The sequence below is a fragment of the Gymnoscopelus braueri genome, assembly GCF_963280865.1.
Source record: "Gymnoscopelus braueri genome assembly, chromosome: 11".
Lineage (NCBI taxonomy): Eukaryota > Metazoa > Chordata > Actinopteri > Myctophiformes > Myctophidae > Gymnoscopelus > Gymnoscopelus braueri.
This window is the reverse complement of record NC_137613.1, coordinates 18741599-18764559: the sequence shown is the minus strand read 5'-3', so window position 1 is coordinate 18764559 and position 22961 is coordinate 18741599. Positions and strand designations below refer to the sequence as shown.

The window sequence follows — 22961 nt, the reverse complement described above, 5'->3', positions numbered from 1 at the left end:
TGTAAAAATAAAAATAAAAGAGAGAGAAGAAAAAAGCCCCCCCAGTTGTAACTCTGAGGAATGCATCTTGGGTGAGGGGTGAAGCAAAGACTTGAATCAGCCAAATTAATGTTGCTCTTTTCGTTGTTTGCTCCATTTGTATTGTGCTGGAAGTATTGATATTGGATATTTAGGATACTGACAGACTTGTCGATACTGTAGGCTACACGTTGTGTTGTATTGTATTGTATTGTATTGTATGTGTGTTCATTTTCTATGGATTTTACAGTCCATATAGTCCAGTTGAAATTGGCAGGTAGGCTACAGTAACCTAGGTAAAGGTTCAGTTTGTATCTGACCAGTTTTATTGACCTTGTTATGTGCCATGTTGTGCATGAGATTGAACTCCATGTATATTTATTTATTTATTTCTGCAGAATTACAAATGAAAACATTATAGTGAGCTGTCCGTGGTGCTGGACTGAGCTTAGTCTAGGCCTACAACTGTTAAGTAATTTAAGCATAGTCATTACAGAAATCTGGACAATTGAAAAAGACGGGTTCTAGTAACGGTGTGGCATCCACGTTGATCTCAGCCATCTGTAACATCAGTACTATGACATCAGTTGTTTGATCCTCATGAAACAGAAATGTGTTCTCACGCACACACCAGTTGTTTGATCCTCATGACACAGAAATGTGTTCTCACGCACACACCAGTTGTTTGATCCTCATGACACAGAAATGTGTTCTCACGCACACACCAGTTGTTTGATCCTCATGACACAGAAATGTGTTCTCACGCACACACCAGTTGTTTGATCCTCATGACACAGAAATGTGTTCTCACGCACACACCAGTTGTTTGATCCTCATGACACACACACACACACACACACACAGTTTAATTAGGCTGTTAATTTTCTTTTTTAACCACATGAACCCCATAGCGTTCCTATTCTGGGGTGAACATTCGGCAAAAGTAACGTGTGCAAGCTCACAACGTGTCTCTTTGAGAATTGTCCAATCCCCTTTATTGCTATTAATATGGGACTGACTATTTAAAAAAAGTAATCAGATGAAATGATCACCTTTGGCCATGAACACATATGAACTTCACTAAATACCTTACTTTTGAAAATATATAAATATTCAAAAGTATGCAATACAGAAATTATATTACTCTCCCTTTTTATAGAATAAAATTTGTTTTAACTTCACATCCTCCCCTCCACATTTTTTGAGTGCTTGGATCACCTCTTCCCTTTTAAGTCTACATTCCTGCTGATCCTAGAAGCACCTTCAATACACTTTTAAGACTTTTTTTTATCTCCTGTGAGCACCCGGTTGACCTCTGTTTTTTCACATAAATTATATTATAGCCTAGAGGTCACACCTACGTTGCATCACTGATCTGACCGATATACCCATGATAGCTAGGAAAATCTTGAGTCTGAAATACTCAGTTAAAGTTACCGTGACACGGAACCAAATATGAGAAGAGAATACGGAGTTCAATAAATTGGTTTATTCAGAGAATGCATTCTGATTGATTGATTGAATACTTTATTAGTCAGACATGTAAACAGCAGAGAAAGGCTAAGAGGATAACACAAAAAAGTCCTGGGAACAATAATACATGTCATCAACAAATACAAACACTATTACGTAGAAAGGAGATGGGAATTTCCATTTACCTCCCACTTGTGGTCTCCTGTTTTTCAGGACCATTTTTAAAGAACCAGTGATATGCATCTTTTAATGGATGGTGTCAGAGCATTCCACGTTGTGGTGGCAGAGTAGTAGAATGAGAATTTTCCAATGTTGTTCTAAATTTGGGGGTGGTACCAGATCGTTGTCGCTCCCTCTAGTGTTGTGGCTGTGGGTGTCACTCACTTTGGAGAGGGTTAAGCTGGAGTTGAGAAATGCACTTGAGTGTGAACCTTTGTTTTTAAAGCGGTCCTTTAGTTGGGAGCTATGGTTCACTTCACACTAAGGTCAGGGGCGAAGAGATGTGCTGAAGATGGAAAATAAAAGTGGTCCAAGTGTAACTCAGGCCTCTTTTGTTTGCTTTGAGGCGAAGTTGTTCCATGCTATGTTTGGGCATGGGAAAACCTGTTCGTCATCCACCTCTAACTTGGGTTTGTTTGCCAAACTATACCCCCTTCCAAGTTGATATTCGGTTCTATTTGTAGAATGAAGATGGGTGGCGCTCGTCACACTTGCTTATCCTGTATTAAGGCAGAACAATAATAAGATGTGGAGACTAAGGGAAGGCATGAGGACGCAATCATTCATTGCATGTTGGCAGCAGTTCTTCAAACCGTAGCGTCCCTGGGCATGTCATAATTGATGAACATTCAGTGAAAATAGAGGAACATTGGTTTAAATAGCCGCTCTACGAGCTCATAACGTGACATGATTTGGTGTAGTGGAGGGTAAACAAGGAGGGGGGAAAGGAAAGATGCCTGGGGGACCCTGGTCAACAGCGTTTAAGTGGTTAAAAACATTCACTCACAGACCAACCATATAGCAGCAAAGTCATTACCATCTAAACGTCTTCGCGATGGAAAACATCTCTGTGAGGTGGAAGAATCCTAACAGTTGTTTAAGCTCTCATCTTAAGTTGACTTACTTACGTATATATCCACAAGAGATTGAATACACTGTTGATAAAAATGTCCAAATAAACAAAGGCTGTTTGAGCCTTGCCCGCAGCGACTCAGTGACTCAAAAACCAAAAATAGCCTGCCCTACAGCTTCACAGCTTCTTCTGTGAATGGAGGTTAATTGCTCGTGTAATCTGTGTGTTAGTTTTATTCCACTCCATTGAGCCTCACAATGTAAACACAAGGTCAGCGTTGGTTTACATTGCATCTCTTTAAATCAGACTAGTTCAAATCAAAAGATGAAAACCAACCGGTCGCCGGGCTGTCGTGACAACTCAGGTCACCACTCAGGATAATGTTTTGTGTATATATGGTATGACTATAATGGTTGTGCTCTGCTGCTGCTGCACTGGCACTTACGTATAGACTGTCGTTTTTTATTTATGCTGGTAAGTGGTAAGTAACGTCTCACCTGCACAATATACTATATGCACAAGGGACTATGCTTCTATATCTGCTGCCAATAATAGTCTTTATTGTCCCCACAGAGATATTTGTCTTCAGTCTGTTCAACAGAAAAACACAACCATATAGCACAAAACAACATATCACACAACACACCTTGCTTTATGTACAGTAAGGTGTTTCTTCTTTACGCCTTTCTTGAAACTGCAAATTGGAAGCTTGTTTGAAAAATTATGTTAATCAATCACTTTCTTACTCCTGTAAACCTGTGATATTAAAGTTAATCTGAATTTGCTTACAGAGATAAATAAACAACCATAATACATTGCATATTTCATACTAAATGTGTCCATTATAATCACTGCAAAATAATAAGTCGATAAAGATCTCAAATGTATAGCCTAGTATTTGAGTTTGAATTAGTCTGCATTTCATTTGAAAACAGTTATATTAGTTTGCATCAACTCGTGAGGTAGCTGCTGTAGGTATTATAGTTTTGGTTGGGAGTCACATTAAAAAAAGAGGAAAGTAACACATTGTGATATAAAACAAAACAATGTCTTTATTCCTACAGACGGGGGTAGTCAGTGAACCATGCCACTTTGTCTACTAAAGCCACGAAGCGAAAGAGAAAAAGAACTGAAACTAGTAATACTGTTCCAAGTTATTCACTACAGAGAATGCATTGTGCACATGACTTACTGTCTGAGAGGGGATAAAAGGGAGATTGTCTTTAATCGAGAGGCATTTCCCTGACCTCACCTGAATAAACAAGCCAACAATGACCCATTTTGAATCACACTGTAGGCATAGTGATTACTTTGTCATGCATTATTCTGACGTCGCCTTTTGCGGGAAACCACAATATTGAAAGTTTCCCACAAATTAAGGTCCAGTCAGATGTATTATTCCTTTCCCAGTGTATATGGTACAGTCATTGTTGTGATTGTGGTGTTTTGTCTGGCTCTTGGACTGTCTAACATGATGTACTAGAATAATTAACATGACCTCATTGTGAGTAGTGGTGAGTAGGCCAAATGGAATAACACAAGACACACACACTGACGTATCAACCTTCTCAACTTGTATGTGCAAAAGTGGCAGAGAGTCTACGACAACCAGAATATAGGACCTCCTTAACACTTAGATAATAATAACATGCGCTAAGGTGCTTTAAAGCCTGCAACATCCAGGCCTTACTGTAGTGACCTGCCAAGTGCCATCAACTACCAGTTGTTCTAATCTAGAATATACAGAAGGTCAGGGGTCTTCGTCAACCAGAGAGGACAGCAAAACAAAAATATTTTGCCTTTTGTGAGCAGAGGCGATTCTTGGGACCATGAGCACATTCAACACCTCATTTATTTACACTCGCCAAACAAAAAGAGGGACAGTAATGCTTCAGGAACAGACCACATGCTGTCGAACCACTTAAGGTGCAGTAAGTGATTTTAAAGTGTTTAAATAGGTCTATGTTCTGATAATAATCATTGTGAGAGTGTTTGTTCAGTAACAGGAGTCTCCCTGTCTCTCCAGCTCTTTAGTAAACAAAAAATACATTTTCAGGTCAGGATAGTGAACTCATACAGAATACAGGGAAATTGGAAGTGATGACACAAGAAATGAGCAGACAAAATTGGAACTATAAAACAAAATTACACTATAAATGGGTACTCTGATTGGTTGAAATTGTCAACCCAGCTGAAAATGTCACGTTCTCTTATATCTATAGAGCTTTAACCTTTTAACAAAAAAACTTTGTTTTAACAATACAATATCAGTTACACTGCCATTCAACCCTGTATACCATATACCTTTCTCCCTTCTACACCTAATCTCTTGTAAACTTAGATCTGCTATTTTTGCCAATTGTTATCTTCAGCTACTAATATTGACCTTGGAACCATACAACAAAAAAGTCCTCTATAAAAAAAAATCACATTCAAGTGCATTTCTCATTGACTGTCCAGCTAAATGTCAGTCAATATGAAACTTGTAATGACGGTTTTATTTATGGAAATGTAAGCATTAAACAACATTTAAAATTATATACAGTCCAGGCTGTATTTTCACCAAATCATCTAATTAAATCAAGTTAATTTATCAGACAATAAGGCCTATTATTTGTAAATCAACACTTCCAGAGGGATCAAGATTATCCAGATTTTTGGCAAGAACACAGAGTTTGGGAATTGCAGCCTACCTGGACCACCAACAGTGACTGTACTGTCAAAATAAACCTTTTATAATCTCCTATGTGTTGACAGCACATCATAACAACAGCAAGAATGAGTTCATTGTGTACTACAGGCTTTTATCTTGTCTTAATAGGCTATGGGCTGACTTGGTATTATTTACATTCTTACCTCCCTCCTCATGGGCAGCATGCACAGTAAAATCCTCAGTGTTAATTTATCCATCTACAAACACATACAAATGATCCCTTTGCCCTGAAGGGCACGTTGTACTTGTGACAGGACTTAATTAATCAAATGGAGACACCTGCTGGAGGACTCTCACGCTTCCCAGCTGATTCCAAGGTATTTAAGAAGGTAAGGTCATCTACCTCATTTTCCCTGTCCAGCAATTCATCCCAGATTCATCTCACTGGTAGGCAAACTGCAGCCGGAAGTTCGATGGAACGCATTGTAGTCAATGAGAGCCAGGTGGAAATTTAGTGAAATTAGTACATTTATGTTTTGCAAGAAACTATTGTCTGCAATGTACTGTACTGGACACATTTCCTGAAGGGGTTCAAGGCTATAAGGAAAGGACAGATGCGTCACTATCTTGGTTCTGCAATTCCAGCTATCAGATTTATCAGGCACTGTGAGGCAAACTGGAGCCGGAAGTTTGATGGAATGAATGCATTATAGTTGACGAGAGCCAGGTCTACAGGCTTATGAATAATAAATGTCTTTAAGATGATTAAAGGAGAATTTTGGACTAAAGTTTTCTTACCTTTTCTATGACGTTATGATATCTTAGGATGAATGGTAGAACACTATGCAACCAAAAAAAACAAAAAACAAAAAACAGAAGTCTCGCTAGACGAGATTGAAATCTCGAGATTTCAATCTCGTCTAGCGAGACTTCTGTTTTTTATCTTATTTTTAATTTTTTGGGACTGTTTTGTCAATATGAACGTCAGATCTCACAAAAAAAAAGGGAAAAAAAGCTATTAAAATATGTGATCTAACCTAAGGCCTATCCGCGCACCTTTTAAGCTGTGGCGGCTCAGAGGTGGAGTAATGAAAATGTTCTACTGTACCATTCATCCTAAGATATCATAACGTCATAGAAAAGGTAAGAAAACTTTAGTCCAAAATTCTCCTTTAAGGCCTTTGTTAAATAATCAGTTCAGAAAAATAAATGAAGAAGTTTTTGTGATGCACACATTTTCTTTTATCTAAAGAGCACAGTACCAGCTCAGTGGCCATGGTTAGAGTGTCCGCCCTGAGATTGGGAGGTCAGGGTTTGATCCCTGTCCAGGTCATACCAAAGACTATACCAATGGGAACCAATGCCTCTCTGCTTGGCACTCAGCATCAAGAGTTGGATTGGTAGGCAAGTCCCTGCGACAGACTAGAGTCATGTCCAGGGGATGTACTTGAACATCAAGCTGCCTCACTTTACTGTACTGTATTTACATACTGTATAGCCTGCAACGGGTTAAAGTACTCGTCAAGATGTAGGAACAGCTAGTAAGCTGGTCTAGAGATGGCATGCCAATACTTTGCAAGTTAGGTTAGAAGCTTGCAGTTTTTAAAGAACATAATCAACTACTTATAAAAAAGTTTACATCTATCAAACTAAAATGAAAGAATCCTTAACCTTTGTAAACAAACACTAATGCTTGAATTTCAAGCTAAACAATTTATTGTCCGTGTAAGACTAAGCATCAATCATTTTAATGGGTCCAAATTTAGAAACCATGTAAGTATTCTTCATTAGAACATCAAATGATGGTGACGAGAGATTTTCTGCTTTTCGCTTTGCTTAGTCTGGCAGGGGATTATGCTTTCATCAAATTCAAGTATCAAAGAGTGGTGTAATGTATTGTCTTGTTCTTTGAACCTCTCCATGTGGGGACACGTAATGCAGTGAAGATTACAATAGCACTGATTAACTCACAATGGCTTAAAGGTTTCATGACATTCAGTTTTAGTGAGCTCCTACAGTTGCTGCTGCAGTACAAGATGTAGGCCTATACTCCCCTCAGAAATTTGTGGAAGCTATCTGTGGCTGTGAAGACGCTGCGGCACTACAGTAATGTTGTTTATGCCTGCACAGATAAGCATGCCGACAGAGATCAGTTGGCCATGGATGTATTCCACCTCGTGCTGTCAGTGCTGTCCTCCAACTGAATCGGAATGCTAGGTTTGCTAATGGGTCCATTTGGTTCCATTTGTACACACTCAGATTTACAAACCCTGCATGTAATTGCCCATTTGGACCACCCTTAGGTCCCTCAACCCACTTTGAGGACCACAGCACTAGTAGTATACACAAGCCAGCATGGCGATGAACCCTGTGCAAAACAGCTTCTCAGAGCTTGCAATCACAAAGTCTATAGGCTTTACGCAAAGTTGAAGAGGAGCTCACAAATGCACGGCAATGCTTATAGAGGCCACTTCAGGGCAGCCCAGTGTTGGTGGAGGATTGGCCTGCAGGTGAACATGCTGGCAGTTCATCAGCTGGGGCTGATGACCAACACCTACTGAAGAAACAGCATGCATTGCATGAAGCGCTGATGGGGCCAAAGGAAAGAAGATGAAACGTGAGAATCCCAAATAATGGCTTTCGAATGGTGGTGGAGGCAAGCAACGGAAACTCTTGGGTGTGGCGATTTTTTTTTATGCATGCGTTTTTTATTTACAGCAAAACAAATACGTCCATAAACTCCAAAACACAACTCATATTATAGTTTAGATTAGATTAGATTGGTCATTTCTTGGGTGAAGTACTCCTTAGAATTTTGTACCAAAACCCCAGATATTAATTTATGCAAACCCACTATTATTAAAGTGATTATAAGCATGACACTGAAGAACATACAGAAAAGTAAAAACATGGCAGGTCAGTAAGCAATGCTGCTGCAGCTAAAATGGGTTTGTTATAGATTTAGGTGTGCCCAGAGCCATGGGTGTTGCCAATGGTCAAGCATAGGCAGCAATTAACAATATTGTCAATGCTTGCACATTGTAACACCCAAATCTATTGTATTAGCTGTGTTGCATACATCACAGAGTACTATAAGGTCAGCCTTATGCAGCCTGTCATGTTTTTACCCTGCTGTAGTTTATAACGGGGTCATACCTATGTTCCCCGGACCTATGTTCCCCCACTAAGGTTATGGTTAGTCCCGTTTATAACATGAACCAGAAAACAATCTACACAATCAGCCTAGGGTTTCATCAAGTCCTTGGACTGCTGCTGTTTTTGACCAAGACTACTATTTTTCAACCAGATAGTTAAATGCATTCACATGGTGTCCCAGTTCAAGACTAGTCCCTGATTTGACAGCTTTTTTGATTGATTTAATACTTTATTAGTCAGAAATGTAAACAGCACCTGGTAAGACATTAAGGCTAAAACACAACACAAAAAAGTCCTGGGGACCAGTTTCCATTGTGGTCCTACGGTATGTATTCAATTCATCAACATTTACACAATAATACATATCAACAAATAAACACTATATGTACAAAGGAAACACAAGGAAAAACGGCAGCAGTGAATGACACCTCCTTTCGATGGGAATTTACATTTACCTCCCCTTGTGGTCTCCTGATGGATGTTTTTTCAGGCCAATTTTGAAAGACACCAGTGATACAGATCCTTTAACCAATTAAGACCTGCGGCCGATTCTACAAATGCCTTCTAAATCAGTAGTTCAGACCTTTTCGTGCCAAGGACCCCCAAAATGATATGTATTTGACCGCGGACCCCCATCTGGAAATGTTGTGCCAGGGACCGCCCAAGAAGAGAAGATTTGAAGAAAAAAAAAGCTAAAATATTCAAAGCACTTCGCCATTTTTCTAAAATGTTCAAAAATAGCAGATGTACAAGCTCACAGATGTACAAGTTATGAGCTTGTAGATCTGCTGTCATTGAATAGCCAACGCTAAAATCTAAAATGCCATTATTTTTTAACGGATTGGATTTGAAACGACGTAGATCTACGTCCTTGGCACTCAATGTGTTAAATACCAATCCCAGTGATATTTGCTAAACCCTGTCTTCGACCCTGAGCCATCCCAAACTAGCAAAGTGTGTTGGAATTAGGTCAGTCATGGGTTGCTTAAGGCCGAGAAGTAGTCGTATCAGTTTGTTTTTGGAGGTCTGAAGCTTAGTTTTTAGTGACATTGAGATATTGGGGAAACAAGAGGTGCAAGCATATTAAAAAATGGCATTGAATGAGCGCTCCAGCTTGAGTCTTGAGAGCACTTTTGTACATGCATGTGTACAACATGTACACATGTCTCCAGAATGATGCCAACAGATGTTTGGGATCATGAAAGAAAGAATATAACAGAAAGCGAGACATCAAACTATACAGAGTAGGAATAAAGACAATATGGCGGCACCAGGCAGATTTGCTCACCTGCGACAGTGAGACACTATAGCGTCTCAATGTTGAGGCTTAAGATGTCTCGCAGAAAGTCACGGTCACAAAGGAGAACAGAGAGCGTGCCATCAACAGCCGCCGGCAGCTTGACAAGGTTCCTGAGATGTACAGTAGGCAACTCAACACTGGATGCTGAGTCATGACAGTGAACATGACCTCTGTTGTTAAGGCGACTGCTCCCAAGGAGCCCCCCAGGAGCCCTGCATTGACGTGCCATACTTCAGGTCACAGGTCACCGGTGAGACACATTGACGTGCCGTACTTCAGGTCACAGGTCACCGGTGAGACAGACAAGACTGACCAGCCGATGTACATACAAGCTCTCAATGCGTCACAAGGCGACATATTGTATCGTAGACCATGGTAGATTTTCGGCGAAGAGATTTGGTGTAGAGGGGACAAAAAGCAGGGGCAGTGTATAAAACCCTGGGGGACCCCAGTCAACTGAAGTATAGCATTTAACTGGTTAAGTAGGATGGCCCCTAGATTCACAGTAGCCACCACCAGACAATTAGACACACTTCTAGTCTTGTGCACAACTACCATGGTTAAGGACCAGCCCAAAAGAACCTTTTCAGACTTGCATTCCCCACCTAATTCTAATCCCCCTATTGCCTTTTAATTGTAATGATTTTGTTTGCTTAGTTTTAGCCTTTTAACTACTCATTTCTTAAGTTAAATAAGAAAAGAGGTTGCGCATCAACAATGGGTTTTCTCAGTGGAGTGCTAGACCCAAAATCCAGTATACACATCAAAAGTAGGAATTCTTTCAGAGCTTCATCTGATGAAGGCTCATCCGAAAAGCGTTTTGGATGTGCTACCTTTTTGGGATTCTTTTCAATTCCTACTTTTGATGTGTATTCTTAATAAAGTTTTGTAAAGCGACTTTGAGAGAAAAGTGCTATATAAATTGGATGTATTATTATTATTATTAGAGTTGCAGACCACTGTTATGCAGTTATTAAATGACCTTTAGTTCATATTTTTGTTGCTCAAATGCCCTGGATGTACCGTTCTGCATTCTGGAACACACATATTCTACCAATGCATTCAGGGTTTTCTGTGGATGGCAGCAGTGGGGCGGGTCTTAACCCGTAGCAGTTCTGGGATTGGACGGGCACTACCCTGGTAGAAGTCGAGTCCTGTGATCCATTCCACATCTCTGACTCGTGATTGGTGGTACCACATGCGGTCTTCGACCCACAGAGAGTCAGACTCATTGCTCTGTCAAAGAAAAAGAGCAGAACATTAGTCTCTGTCAAAATGCTTAATTTGATTGGTAGGGACTCAAGTCTATTTGCATACAGCTGGTTCAGGTAGCAGTAGTTCAATGGTTGGTATAACAGTGGTTTGATTCTTGTGATGGGAAGAAACTTTGGGTTAAGTTTAGGTAATTGGAGTTAAGGTTAGGCACTGTTCTTCACCCATTTTCAACCTTATTTTTATGTAAGTGGTCCTCCCTAATGCTCATTGTAAGATTGCACAATTGTCTACTCACTCCGAGTCTCATTGGTGGGCTATGGACAGTTCAGAAAGCTGCCTACCAATGACATCATCGATGGAGATTCCAAGTTAATTGAAACTACAGCCTCTCTTTTCCTTGAAAGTTAACTCGATAAAATAGAAGCCATAGTTCTTGTCTTAATTTAAATAAAAAAAGCTTATTTGAAATGACCAAACCTGTCTACTGGTGGGTAGGATTCTGAACTGTACCGTCCTCTGAGACACAGAGCGAGTGGACAGAAATGGTACCATCTTATAATTAGTGAGGACCAATTAGATGAAGATCGGTTGAAAATGGATGGTTCTTTAAGTTTCTCGGGAACAGGTCTCACTACACCAACATTTTGCTGCATGTACTTTTATGAGAAAGTGAAAAACTGGGGGACCGGTGTGCTGAACTTGAACTACTTGACTGATGGTCAAGTAGTTAAGGCGCGTACCACATAGGCTTTGATGCCTGACAACGTGTCCCGGGGTTCGATTCTCTAGCCCGTTGACGGATTTTCTTTATTTCACTCCCCAAATCTCTCCCCGTTTCGTGTCTCTCTCCACTGTACAATCGAATAGAAGAAAAGCACTCAAAATATATATTTTTCTTTTTTACGATACAAATAAAGCCCTTCTTGATTCATTATACTGTAGCAGTTATTGTTAGGGAGAGTGGGTGGTCCACTTCTGTTAAGTATTACAACCTTCAAATTGTGGTACAACAGCTGAAGGCGCCTTTCTTTTATTTGACAACAGTTAAGAGACAGATCTCCTGGGAGAGCGTTTATTGAGCACACATTGTCTGGGTCTGCCTTCATTTTGTGCTTGTGTGTACGTTGTGTCGGTGATGTAAACTATTTCTTTGCATCCTCTTACCGCGCAGCTTTCTGAGTTGTCTGGTCTGTGAGGCAACAAGAAGGAGATGGTTTGTAGCTCTCCAGCACAGCTGCTCACAGCCTCAATTGTGTTTCTGCAGCTGGTCAGCACCGCAAAGTAATGGGTGGGGATGGGGATGCCAGAGACAAACCTTTAACAGGAACATAAAGAATTTAAAAACACAGCCAACATCTTTTGTTCCAACACACACACACACACACACACACACACACACACACACACACACACACACACACACACACACACACACACACACACACACACACACACACACACACACACACACACACACACACACACACACACACACACACACACACACACACACACACACACACACACACACACACACACACACAGTGGCTCATCACAGATTAGATCATCACATGTACCCACACAAAATCTGTAATATGACAAATAATGACTTACTGCTGTATCTGTTCTGGAGTGTCATACTGTCCATCATAGTTATAATCAAAGGCGGGTCCTGTCACTACATTCACCCCATTATACTGAGAGGCATACTTCTTCAACAAGGTAGAATGGAAGTAACCCCAGATCTCTGTGAGGAGAGGTAGAGCAGAGCCCATGTGACTCAAGTCAGTCAATTCAGATAATGCCATTGCGGTCACACAATTACCAAACAAGTTTCCAAACAATAATCAGCACACAGGACCACTTACTTTTGAACTCGGGGTACATTGGGACGAGATTAGTCACCAGCAGTGCGTCATACTGCTCCTCTGCAGTGTTGTTCAGGTCTGCCAATCATACAGATATTTATATGAGATGAGACAATGTGAAGCTACATGGTGAGAGAGACATGCACGTATAGCCTGCCTGAGTTATACTTGGATGTATGCGCAACTACAGAATAGTAAATCATACCACCATACGTCATGAGGACACAAGTAAAGGCATTACAGGGACACTGTGGTGTGGTTACAGTCACACCTGGCCTGAATCCAAGCTATTGGACTTTTAACTGGGTGTGGCGGTACACCTGTTGTGCATTTATGTAATTGATGCGCATAGGATAAATCTATGGAATCGGATCACTGCCAATACTCCTAACTTCAAATAAAGGTTTCAGAACCTTGAAAACCTTTTTTGCAAGACTGAAAACTCGTTTCGAACCTCTGAAAAAAGTGTTGAATCTCTGAAAAAAGTGTTGAATCTCTGAAAAAAGTGTTGATAGGCCGAAAAAAAATTTCAAAACTCTGAACAAATATTTTACAGTGTTTCGCCAACACATTTTCAGAGTTTCAAATTTGTCACAAACACACTTTCAGAATATGCATTTTGGCACTGTTCTCCCTGGGTATTATTTTGTTTTACATGTGTGAAACCTTGTAAACTCCTGACTTAAAATAAAGGGTTCAAAAGGCTTGAAAATAATTTCAAGACTGAGAACTGGTTTTGAATCTTTGAAAAAAGTGTTGATAGGCTGAAAGTGTTTCTCAAATCCTTGCAAACACATTTTACAGTGTTTCGTCAACACCTTTTCAGAGTTTCAAATTGGTCACAAACACACTTTCAGAATATGCATTTTGGCACTGTTCTCCTTGGGTATTATTTTGTTTTCCATGTTAGAAACCTTTTAAATGGGAATCGTTTTTGAAACTAGCAACTTTATTGTTGAAAGACTGAAAAAAAAATCAATGGTTAAACTTTATTTTGAAACTGTGATTTAGCGTCACACACACAGCAGCACATTCTCCTCAAATCTCTGAACACACACACACACACACGCGCGCGCGCACACGCACACACACAGCAGCAGCGGCGGCAGAGGCATGCCATAAGTGTTGAAACTCTGAAACTGCTACTCGAAACCTCGCAGGGAGGCGGGGGGGAGCGGAGGCGGGACCAGAGGCGGGGCCGTTTGAAGTCCATTCCATTCGCTCCAAATGACACACTTCAGTTTTATTCATGGTTTACACAGGAAATAATGAACTGATTACAATAATGTAAATTCTCTCAAATCAGTAACAGGTAGGTGATACATATGCCCATCAAATATGGTTTTATTGAAAGGCAATCCAGGTACCAACATTCGGGGAATATCTGACGGCTTGGAGCGCCTCAGTGCGGCTGCAGAGTTCATCTTGGAATTTGTCATTACAATTTTACTGTAATCCACATTCCTAAACCCCCCCACTCCTACACCCCCCCCCCCAAAGGGACCCCCCCCGAACCCCCCCCCCCCCCCCCTGGCCCAAGGGGTCACTCATAATAATTCTATATCAGCATATTTTGTGCATTCAAACAGAACAGTTGAGATTTCATTTGGCCAGATCTCTGGCAATTGTACTTGAATTCTTATAATTTTAATGTTTATATGGTCTTTCAAGTTTATATTTTCATTTGGTATCAGTCATGAATTTATTAGAATGTATTAGAATTCATTTTCTCTATTGATATCAAGCCGGATTTTCCCACGTGCGCAAGTGCATGCTGTAACATAATAATACACAACGTGTACTGTACATATATATAGCCCACTGTAGGCTAACATTTTTGGGGGTTTTAGCTATGGACCCTCAAGCTCCAAGCTCCACCTTAGCGCCGCTAATGGAGCGGTTTCAGAAAAGAAAAATGAAAAAAATTAAACAGAAAAAAAGGTGTGTCTGTCTGTCTGTCTATCTATAAATCTATCTAAATATCTATCTATCTATCTATCAAACTATCTATCTCCAGCATGTTGTTCAACAAATAGCAGATCTACAAGCTCACAACAACTGTTATTGTGAGCTTATCTGCTATTTTCAAATAGCGTATGTATAAAATACGTCTGAATTGGTTAGTGATTCATAATATAATCATTTATATCTGCGAAGTGTAGGATTATTATAATTATTATTATTATATCACAATTAAAGTAAGCGCATCGGTTAGTGTGATTCGGTCGGTCTGTCTGTCTGTCTGTCTGTCTGTCTGTCTGTCTGTCTGTCTGTCTGTCTGTCTGTGTATATGTATCTATCTATCTATGTATCTTGTAGATCTGTCTGTCTGTCTGTCTGTCTGTCTGTCTGTCTGTCTGTCTGCCTGTCCGTCTGTCTATCTAACTATCTATCTCCAGCAATATGTACCACTTGCCTACAGCTGCCCCCCCCCCCCCCCCCAATAAATAATATCAGTCCAGTAATGACAGCCCCAGATGTAAGCTCCCAACGCGGTGATTAGCAACACGTTGTTCAACAAATAGCAGATCTACAAGCTCGGTTACTGTGAGCTTGTAGATCTGCTATTTTCAAATAGCGTATGTATAAAATAGGTCTGAAGTGGTTAGTGTATGGTTCATAATATAATAATTTATATCAGACAGACAGACAGACAGACAGACAGACTGGTTCAGTCCATTAATGTTGTATTCAGAATAATAAAAAAAAAAAAAAAATATTATTATTATTATTATCATCATTATTATTACCCTTATTATTATTACCCTTATTATTATTATTATTATTATTACCCATATTATTATTATTACTACAACTTGTTATATCCACATAATAAGGCACGCTACTAGAAGGGTGAGCTTTATAGGTCCATCTTTACTGGGTAACAAACATGTACGCTGGCAACGCACGTTACAAGCCGGTACAACAACAGAGCAATCACACTTTACGGTCTAGTGTCGTAAACACAACGGTACACTCATACACAACATTTCCCCCCCCCATAGAAAACCATGAAACACAACCCCACCCCCCCAATGTCTTATGCATTCAGAAATTGGTAACATAGTCCTTGAGGTAATCTGGTCGAGCCCGGTCTCGAACTGGCCGTGCCACGGGCACCACCGGGTGGTCATTAGGTGCCGGAGGGCGCACCACCACCGGGTGGTCATCAGGTGCCACAGGGCGCACCGGGGGCAAGTCCATATCACCTGCTGTAAACTCAAAGTCAGTATTAGCCCACATACCTGCGGCAGCAGGCGGTGTAACAGGCATGGCAGCCTCCGGCCCCACGACAGCAGGTGGTGGCACTCGCCGAATGCGCCTGGCATGCCAGCGTGACCCATCGGACAGGCGGAAAGTGGCAGGCCTCAGCTGGTCGGTTATCTGCATAGGCGTGGACCAGAAAGACTGCAGCTTGTGGCCCCTGTGAGGGCGGCGGACGCGGACCCAGTCCAGGGCCGCGAACGATGGAGTCTTCACCCTCCGTGTCCTGTCGAAACGCTGCTTCATCTGACGCTGCCGGTGGCGGACTCTGTTGCGCCCTCGAGCTGAAGGTGGCACCATCACGGAAGCCCTCAGTCGATCCAAAGGCAGCTGCAGCTCCCGTCCCAACATGAGGAATGCTGGGGAGCAACCGGTAGTGGAATGCTGTGAGGCTCTGTAGTGCAGAAGCGTGCGGCGAAGAGCTGTAGAGAAGGAGAAGCCATCTGCCAGGTGAGCTCTGATGCCATTCTTCAGTGTCTGGTTAAATCTTTCCACCCCCCCGTTGGCCTCAGGGTGGTAGAATGATGTACGGACGTGCTTTATGCCCTTGTCCTCCAGGAAGGCAGCAAACTCCGCAGAGATAAACTGGGGGCCATTATCCGTCGTGATGGCCGTAGGGTGCCCCCAGCGGGAGAAGAGCAAGTCCAGGAACTCAGTCACCACGCGGGTGGTAACAGTCCCCGTGGAGAGCACCTCAGGCCACTTGGAATGAAGGTCGTACACCACCACCATGAAACGCTGGTGGTGTGGGACTGCATGAAGCTCCCCGCAGATGTAGAGCTGGAGGTGCTCCCAGGGCTTGTCAGGCCAATGCAGCGGTTGCAGCGGCGGCGGGGCGGGTGGGCCGGTTTTTCCACTGAGAAGGCAAGCTGTACAGTCCCTCACTAAGGCCTTGATGTCTCTGTCAATGCCAGGCCACCACACCAGGTCACGACAGCGCTGCTTCACCCTCACAATGCCCAGATGACCCTCGTGGGCCATGGTCAAGATACATGGTCTTAGGCAGTCAGGCACCACGGTGCAGAGGCCGTGGGCTATGCAGACGTCATTCCAGCAGGACAGCTCGTCCTTGACCCGGTGAAAGGGAACCAGCTGGTCTGGGACCTTAGCGGGCCACCCCGAGCGGATAAAAGTGCGGAGCTGGGAGAGCACCGGGTCCTGTTCCGAGGCTGTCTGGAGCTCTTGGAGTGAGACTGTAGGCTGGAGTGGAGAGTGGAGCATCTGGATGAGGCCCTGCTCAGCGGAGTCAGGACCAGGATCTGGAGAAGGGCCGGGGGTTGCCCGTGACAGTAGGTCTGCTACTACGTTGTCACGACCTGGAGTGAATTGCAGGCTGAAGTTATACTGCTGGAGCCGCTCCGACCAGCGATGGATCCTGAGTGGCCTATGCCCTGTGCCAGACGTTGCGAGCAGAGCCGTGAGGGCCTGGTGATCCGTCCGCAGTGTGAAGGAACGGCCATACAAGTACATATGCCAACGCTCGCTCGCTCAGATGCAAGCCAAGGCCTCCCGTTCCCCCACTGAGTACTTTTGTTCTGCTGAGTTAGAGCCCGAGAGGCAAAAGCGATGGGCCGCTCAACGCCAGCATGGATCTGGGACAGCACAGCCCCCAGCGCTGGAGGCGTCACAGGTGAGGAGTGTGGGGCTTGCGAGGTCGAAGTGTGCGAGCACGGGTGGCGAGGTGAGCTGGACTTTGAGCTGCTGGACGGCGTCTGAACAGGCGGGGGTCCAAACCCATGGTGCGTCCTTCTTCAACAGCTCGCGCAGCGGGGCTGTGGTGGCCGAATACTGAGGGAGAAAACGTAAGTAGTAGGCTGTCATTCCGAGGAACGAGGCCACTTGGGCTGGACAGGCAGGCTCAGGGAGGCGTAGCACAGCCTCCACATTAGACTGGAGTGGACGGAGCCCCTTGGCATTCAGGCGGAACCCCACAAACTCTATCTCAGGCACGGCGAAGACACATTTGTCCCCGTTCAGAGTGAGGTGCTGGCTGGCAAGGACATGGAGGACTCGGCGAAGGCGCTCGTCGTGGGCAGCAGGCGTTGAGCCATGAACCACAATGTCAATCAAATAGATCGCTACCCCAGGGATTCCTGCTAGTATGGTGGCCATGATTTTCTGGAAACAGCTGGGGGCCGAGCTGGGTCCGAAAGGCATCCTCGTGTATCGAAACACCCCCATGTGTGTGACAAAGGCGGTGAGACTCCGGCTGTCAGGGTGTAGAGGAACCTGCAGATAGCCCTGCCGAAGATCCAGCTTTGTGAATATGGTAGAACCATGGAACTGTGTGGTCAGTTCCTCCGCTGTAGGCAACGGGTACTTGTCGGGGATGACTGCCTTGTTAACTGCCTTGAGATCAATGCACAGGCGCAGCTTCCCTGTCTTCTTCCGCACAGCCACCAGATTCGAGATCCATGGTGCCGCGTTGACTGGCTCAATTATGCCTGCCTCCAAGAGGTTGTTGAGCTCTCCAGCCACCTCGTCGCGCAGGGCAAGAGGAACGCGTCGCAGGGGCTGGATGACAGGGTGTACATCAGGGTTGAGGAGGGGCTGGTGGTTAAAGGCAGTGAGGCAACCCAGCCCAGCGAACAGTCCAGGCCATTGTTGGGGCCACAGTGAATCAACATGGTGGATAGTGAGCCCACTGTAATCCATGAGCACAAAACCTAGGTCAGTGAACAAGTCCAGGCCCATGAGGTTAGCACCGTGGCTTGCCACTTGGAATGTGAAAGAGGAAACAGTCTTAGTGCCATAGCGCACCGCGGAGCTGAAGGTGCCCACAATGTTAATTTTGGAATTACCATAACCCTTGAGGGGCACTTTGGACGGCGCAGCAAGCGTGTGGTGTGGGAAAAATTGTGTGACTGTAGCCGCATTCAAGAGGGACGCGTTAGCCCCAGTGTCGAGCAGTAACGGCAGGCACACGCCATCAAGCTCCACAGTACACACCTTGAACGGCCTTGGAAAAATGGTTTTGTTTACCACAACGTTGGCAACGCTGGCCCCTGGCGGGACAGTTTTGGGCTCTGGAAGCATGTGATGATGAGCCGCAGTTACTGCAGCGCTGACCTGGGGGGCGCTGTCGTCCAGCATAGTTTATGTGGGAAGCGTCCTGGAGAGGATCAGGGCTAGCTGAACGCGATGGGGACTCGACCTGCTGTGCTGTGAGTGCAGGCAGTGGAGATGAGGCGCAAGCCAATTGCCTGGCAAACCCCTCTGCTGTCTCAAGTTGAAAAGCTATTTCCACAGCCTTATGGAGAGTCAGATCATCTGGGGACATTATCAATTTCTCACGAACCTTTGGGTTGTTTGTGTGCTCGGCTAGCTGGTCTCTAATCATTTCGTCCTGTAATGCTTCAAACTTGCACAGGCTGGCCAAACCCCTCAGATCGGCCACATATTGGTGAACTGACTCACCCGCACGTTGTCGGCGCTGGCGAAACAAAATCCTACGGAGGATAACGCTTTGTGGGGCTGCAAAATGTCCAGACAGTAATGTGACACAGTCTGCATATTTTTCGGCGGTCCCAAGAGTGGTGAATATCCGCTGTCCTTCTGTGCCCAGGCAGTGGATTTAGATGGCCCTTTTCCGTGCATCGCTTACGTCCGTGAGTCCCAGAGCCGTGATGTAGGTCTCGAACGACCCCAGCCGGCGAGTCCATGGTACAGGAGGCTCGCCCGGGAACGATAAGAAAGCGGGAGGCGGTGAGAAAGTCATCTCCATCCTCGTCGTCAATGTTATATCCACATAATAAGGCACGCTACTAGAAGGGTGAGCTTTATAGGTCCGTCTTTACTGGGTAACAAACATGTACGCTGGCAACGCACGTTACAAGCCGGTACAACAACAGAGCAGTCACACTTTACGGTCTAGTGTCGTAAACACAACGGTACACTCATACACAACACAACTACTATTACGCTATTGTTATTATTATTATTATTATTATTATTATTATTATTATTATTATTATTATTATTATTATTACTATTATTATTATTATTATTATTACATTAATGTTGATGTTCTGTCACAGCTCACTGTTGCGCGCACGTTGATTGACGGGTCAGGGTCAGTAATCATCACGTATAGGCCTACTCAGAGACGCTCACATGCTGCAGGTTTCTCAGATGTTTTCTCGTTAATTAACCCACTTGTCACATCTCACATGAATAGTATACGCATCAGACAGACAGACAGACAGACAGACAGACAGACCCAGACCCAATCACACTAACCGATGCGCTTACTTTAATTGTAATATAATAATAATAATTATAATAATCCTACACTTCGCAGATATAAATGATTATATTATGAATCACTAACCAATTCAGACATATTTTATACATACGCTATTTGAAAATAGCAGATAAGCTCACAATAACAGTTGTTGTGAGCTTGTAGATCTGCTATTTGTTGAACAACATGCTGGAGATAGATAGTTTGATAGATAGATAGATAGATAGATAGATATTTAAATAGATTTATAGACAGACAGACAGACAGACAGACAGGCCTTTTTTTCGGTTTAATTTTTTTCATTTTTCTTTTCTGAAACCGCTCCATTAGCGGCGCCAAGGTGGAGCTTAGAGCTTGAGGGTCCATAGCTAAAACCCCCAAAAATGTTAGCCTAGTGGGCTATATATATGTACAGTACACGTTGTGTATTATTATGTTACAGCATGCACTTGCGCACGTGGAAAAATCCGGCTTGATATCAATAGAGAAAATGAATTCTAATACATTCTAATAAATTCATGACTGATACCAAATGAAAATATAAACTTGAAAGACCATATAAACATTAAAATTATAAGAATTCAAGTACAATTGCCAGAGATCTGGCCAAATGAAATCTCAACTGTTCTGTTTGAATGCACAAAATATGCTGATATAGAATTATTATGAGTGACCCCTTGGGCCAGGGGGGGGGGGGGGGTTCGGGGGGGGTCCCTTTGGGGGGGGGGGGGGTGTAGGAGTGGGGGGGTTTAGGAATGTGGATTACAGTAAAATTGTAATGACAAATTCCAAGATGAACTCTGCAGCCGCACTGAGGCGCTCCAAGCCGTCAGATATTCCCCGAATGTTGGTACCTGGATTGCCTTTCAATAAAACCATATTTGATGGGCATATGTATCACCTACCTGTTACTGATTTGAGAGAATTTACATTATTGTAATCAGTTCATTATTTCCTGTGTAAACCATGAATAAAACTGAAGTGTGTCATTTGGAGCAAATGGAATGGACTTCAAACGGCCCCGCCTCTGGTCCCGCCTCCGCTCCCCCCCGCCTCCCTGCGAGGTTTCGAGTAGCAGTTTCAGAGTTTCAACACTTATGGCATGCCTCTGCCGCCGCTGCTGCTGTGTGTGCGTGCGCGCGCGCGTGTGTGTGTGTGTGTTCAGAGATTTGAGGAGAATGTGCTGCTGTGTGTGTGACGCTAAATCACAGTTTCAAAATAAAGTTTAACCATTGATTTTTTTTTTCAGTCTTTCAACAATAAAGTTGCTAGTTTCAAAAACGATTCCCATTTAAAAGGTTTCTAACATGGAAAACAAAATAATACCCAAGGAGAACAGTGCCAAAATGCATATTCTGAAAGTGTGTTTGTGACCAATTTGAAACTCTGAAAAGGTGTTGACGAAACACTGTAAAATGTGTTTGCAAGGATTTGAGAAACACTTTCAGCCTATCAACACTTTTTTCAAAGATTCAAAACCAGTTCTCAGTCTTGAAATTATTTTCAAGCCTTTTGAACCCTTTATTTTAAGTCAGGAGTTTACAAGGTTTCACACATGTAAAACAAAATAATACCCAGGGAGAACAGTGCCAAAATGCATATTCTGAAAGTGTGTTTGTGACAAATTTGAAACTCTGAAAATGTGTTGGCGAAACACTGTTAAATATTTGTTCAGAGTTTTGAATTTTTTTTCCGGCCTATCAACACTTTTTTCAGAGATTCAACACTTTTTTCAGAGATTCAACACTTTTTTCAGAGATTCGAAACGAGTTTTCAGTCTTGCAAAAAAGGTTTTCAAGGTTCTGAAACCTTTATTTGAAGTTAGGAGTATTGGCAGTGATCCGATGATCCGATTCCATATAAATCAGTCATCCCCACACACACTCAATAGAGAGTGGACGCTTTCTTTCCCAGGTGGTTTGCCCAGGTGGGTGTGGTTTTGAGTCATAGTTTTTGTGAGGTTAAGGTTAGGTTTAGGCATAGGGTTTGTGAGGTTAGGGTTAAGGTTAGGTTTAGGCATAGTTTTTGTGAGGTTAAGGTTAGGTTTAGGCATAGGGTTTGTGAGGTTAGGGTTAAGGTTAGGTTTAGGCATAGGTTTTGTGAGGTTAGGGTTAAGGTTAGGTTTAGGCATAGTTTTTGTGAGGTTAAGGTTAGGTTAGTTTTAGGCATATAACCGAAACCGTTTAGGCCGAAACACCAAAGAAAGAGGGAGTCCTGAATAGAGAGCTTCAGGGCTGCAGAGGCTCAGGAGGTAGATACAGTAGTGAACGATTGAGAAACGGAAGGTTAAAGGTTCAATCCCTGGCGTGTCAAAGTGGCCTTGATCAAGACACTGAACCCCTAACTGCTCCCAATTAGCAGGTTGGAGCCTTGCATGGTTTCCTCTGCCATCGGTGTGTGAACAGGTGAATGTATCCACTTTGGATAAAGGTGTACCTACCATTTAGCTTCTGTCATCACACAGGACCTGTATTTGCTCTGGCTTGTACCATCTTGCCACTTTCTACAATAAATGTGTTTGAACCATGTTTCTGTGTTCCTGAGTGTCGGACCAGCCACAGAGGTGGCTGGTAGAAATGTCTTACTACAGACACAATGAGAAAGAGAGCGATACAAGGAAAAGATGAAAGAAAAGAAAGGAAGAAAAGTAGATGGTGATAGCTATAATACATGACACATCCATCCATCCAAGCATACAC

General features: G+C 43.1%; 1 protein-coding gene across 1 annotated transcript in view; it reads right to left on the bottom strand.

The window, feature by feature from the left end:
* Positions 1-10734: 10734 nt before the first annotated feature.
* Positions 10735-22961, bottom strand: part of LOC308095497 (venom phosphodiesterase CdcPDE) — a gene marked incomplete at both ends in the record, with an annotated part of 52877 nt that continues 40650 nt past the window's right edge. Inside the window, 4 exons of the mRNA XM_080442554.1 lie at positions 10735-10908; positions 12052-12202; positions 12502-12634; positions 12756-12833. Of these exons, the coding sequence (XP_080298680.1) occupies positions 10735-10908; positions 12052-12202; positions 12502-12634; positions 12756-12833 (536 nt within the window). The remainder of the gene's footprint in view (positions 10909-12051; positions 12203-12501; positions 12635-12755; positions 12834-22961) is intronic.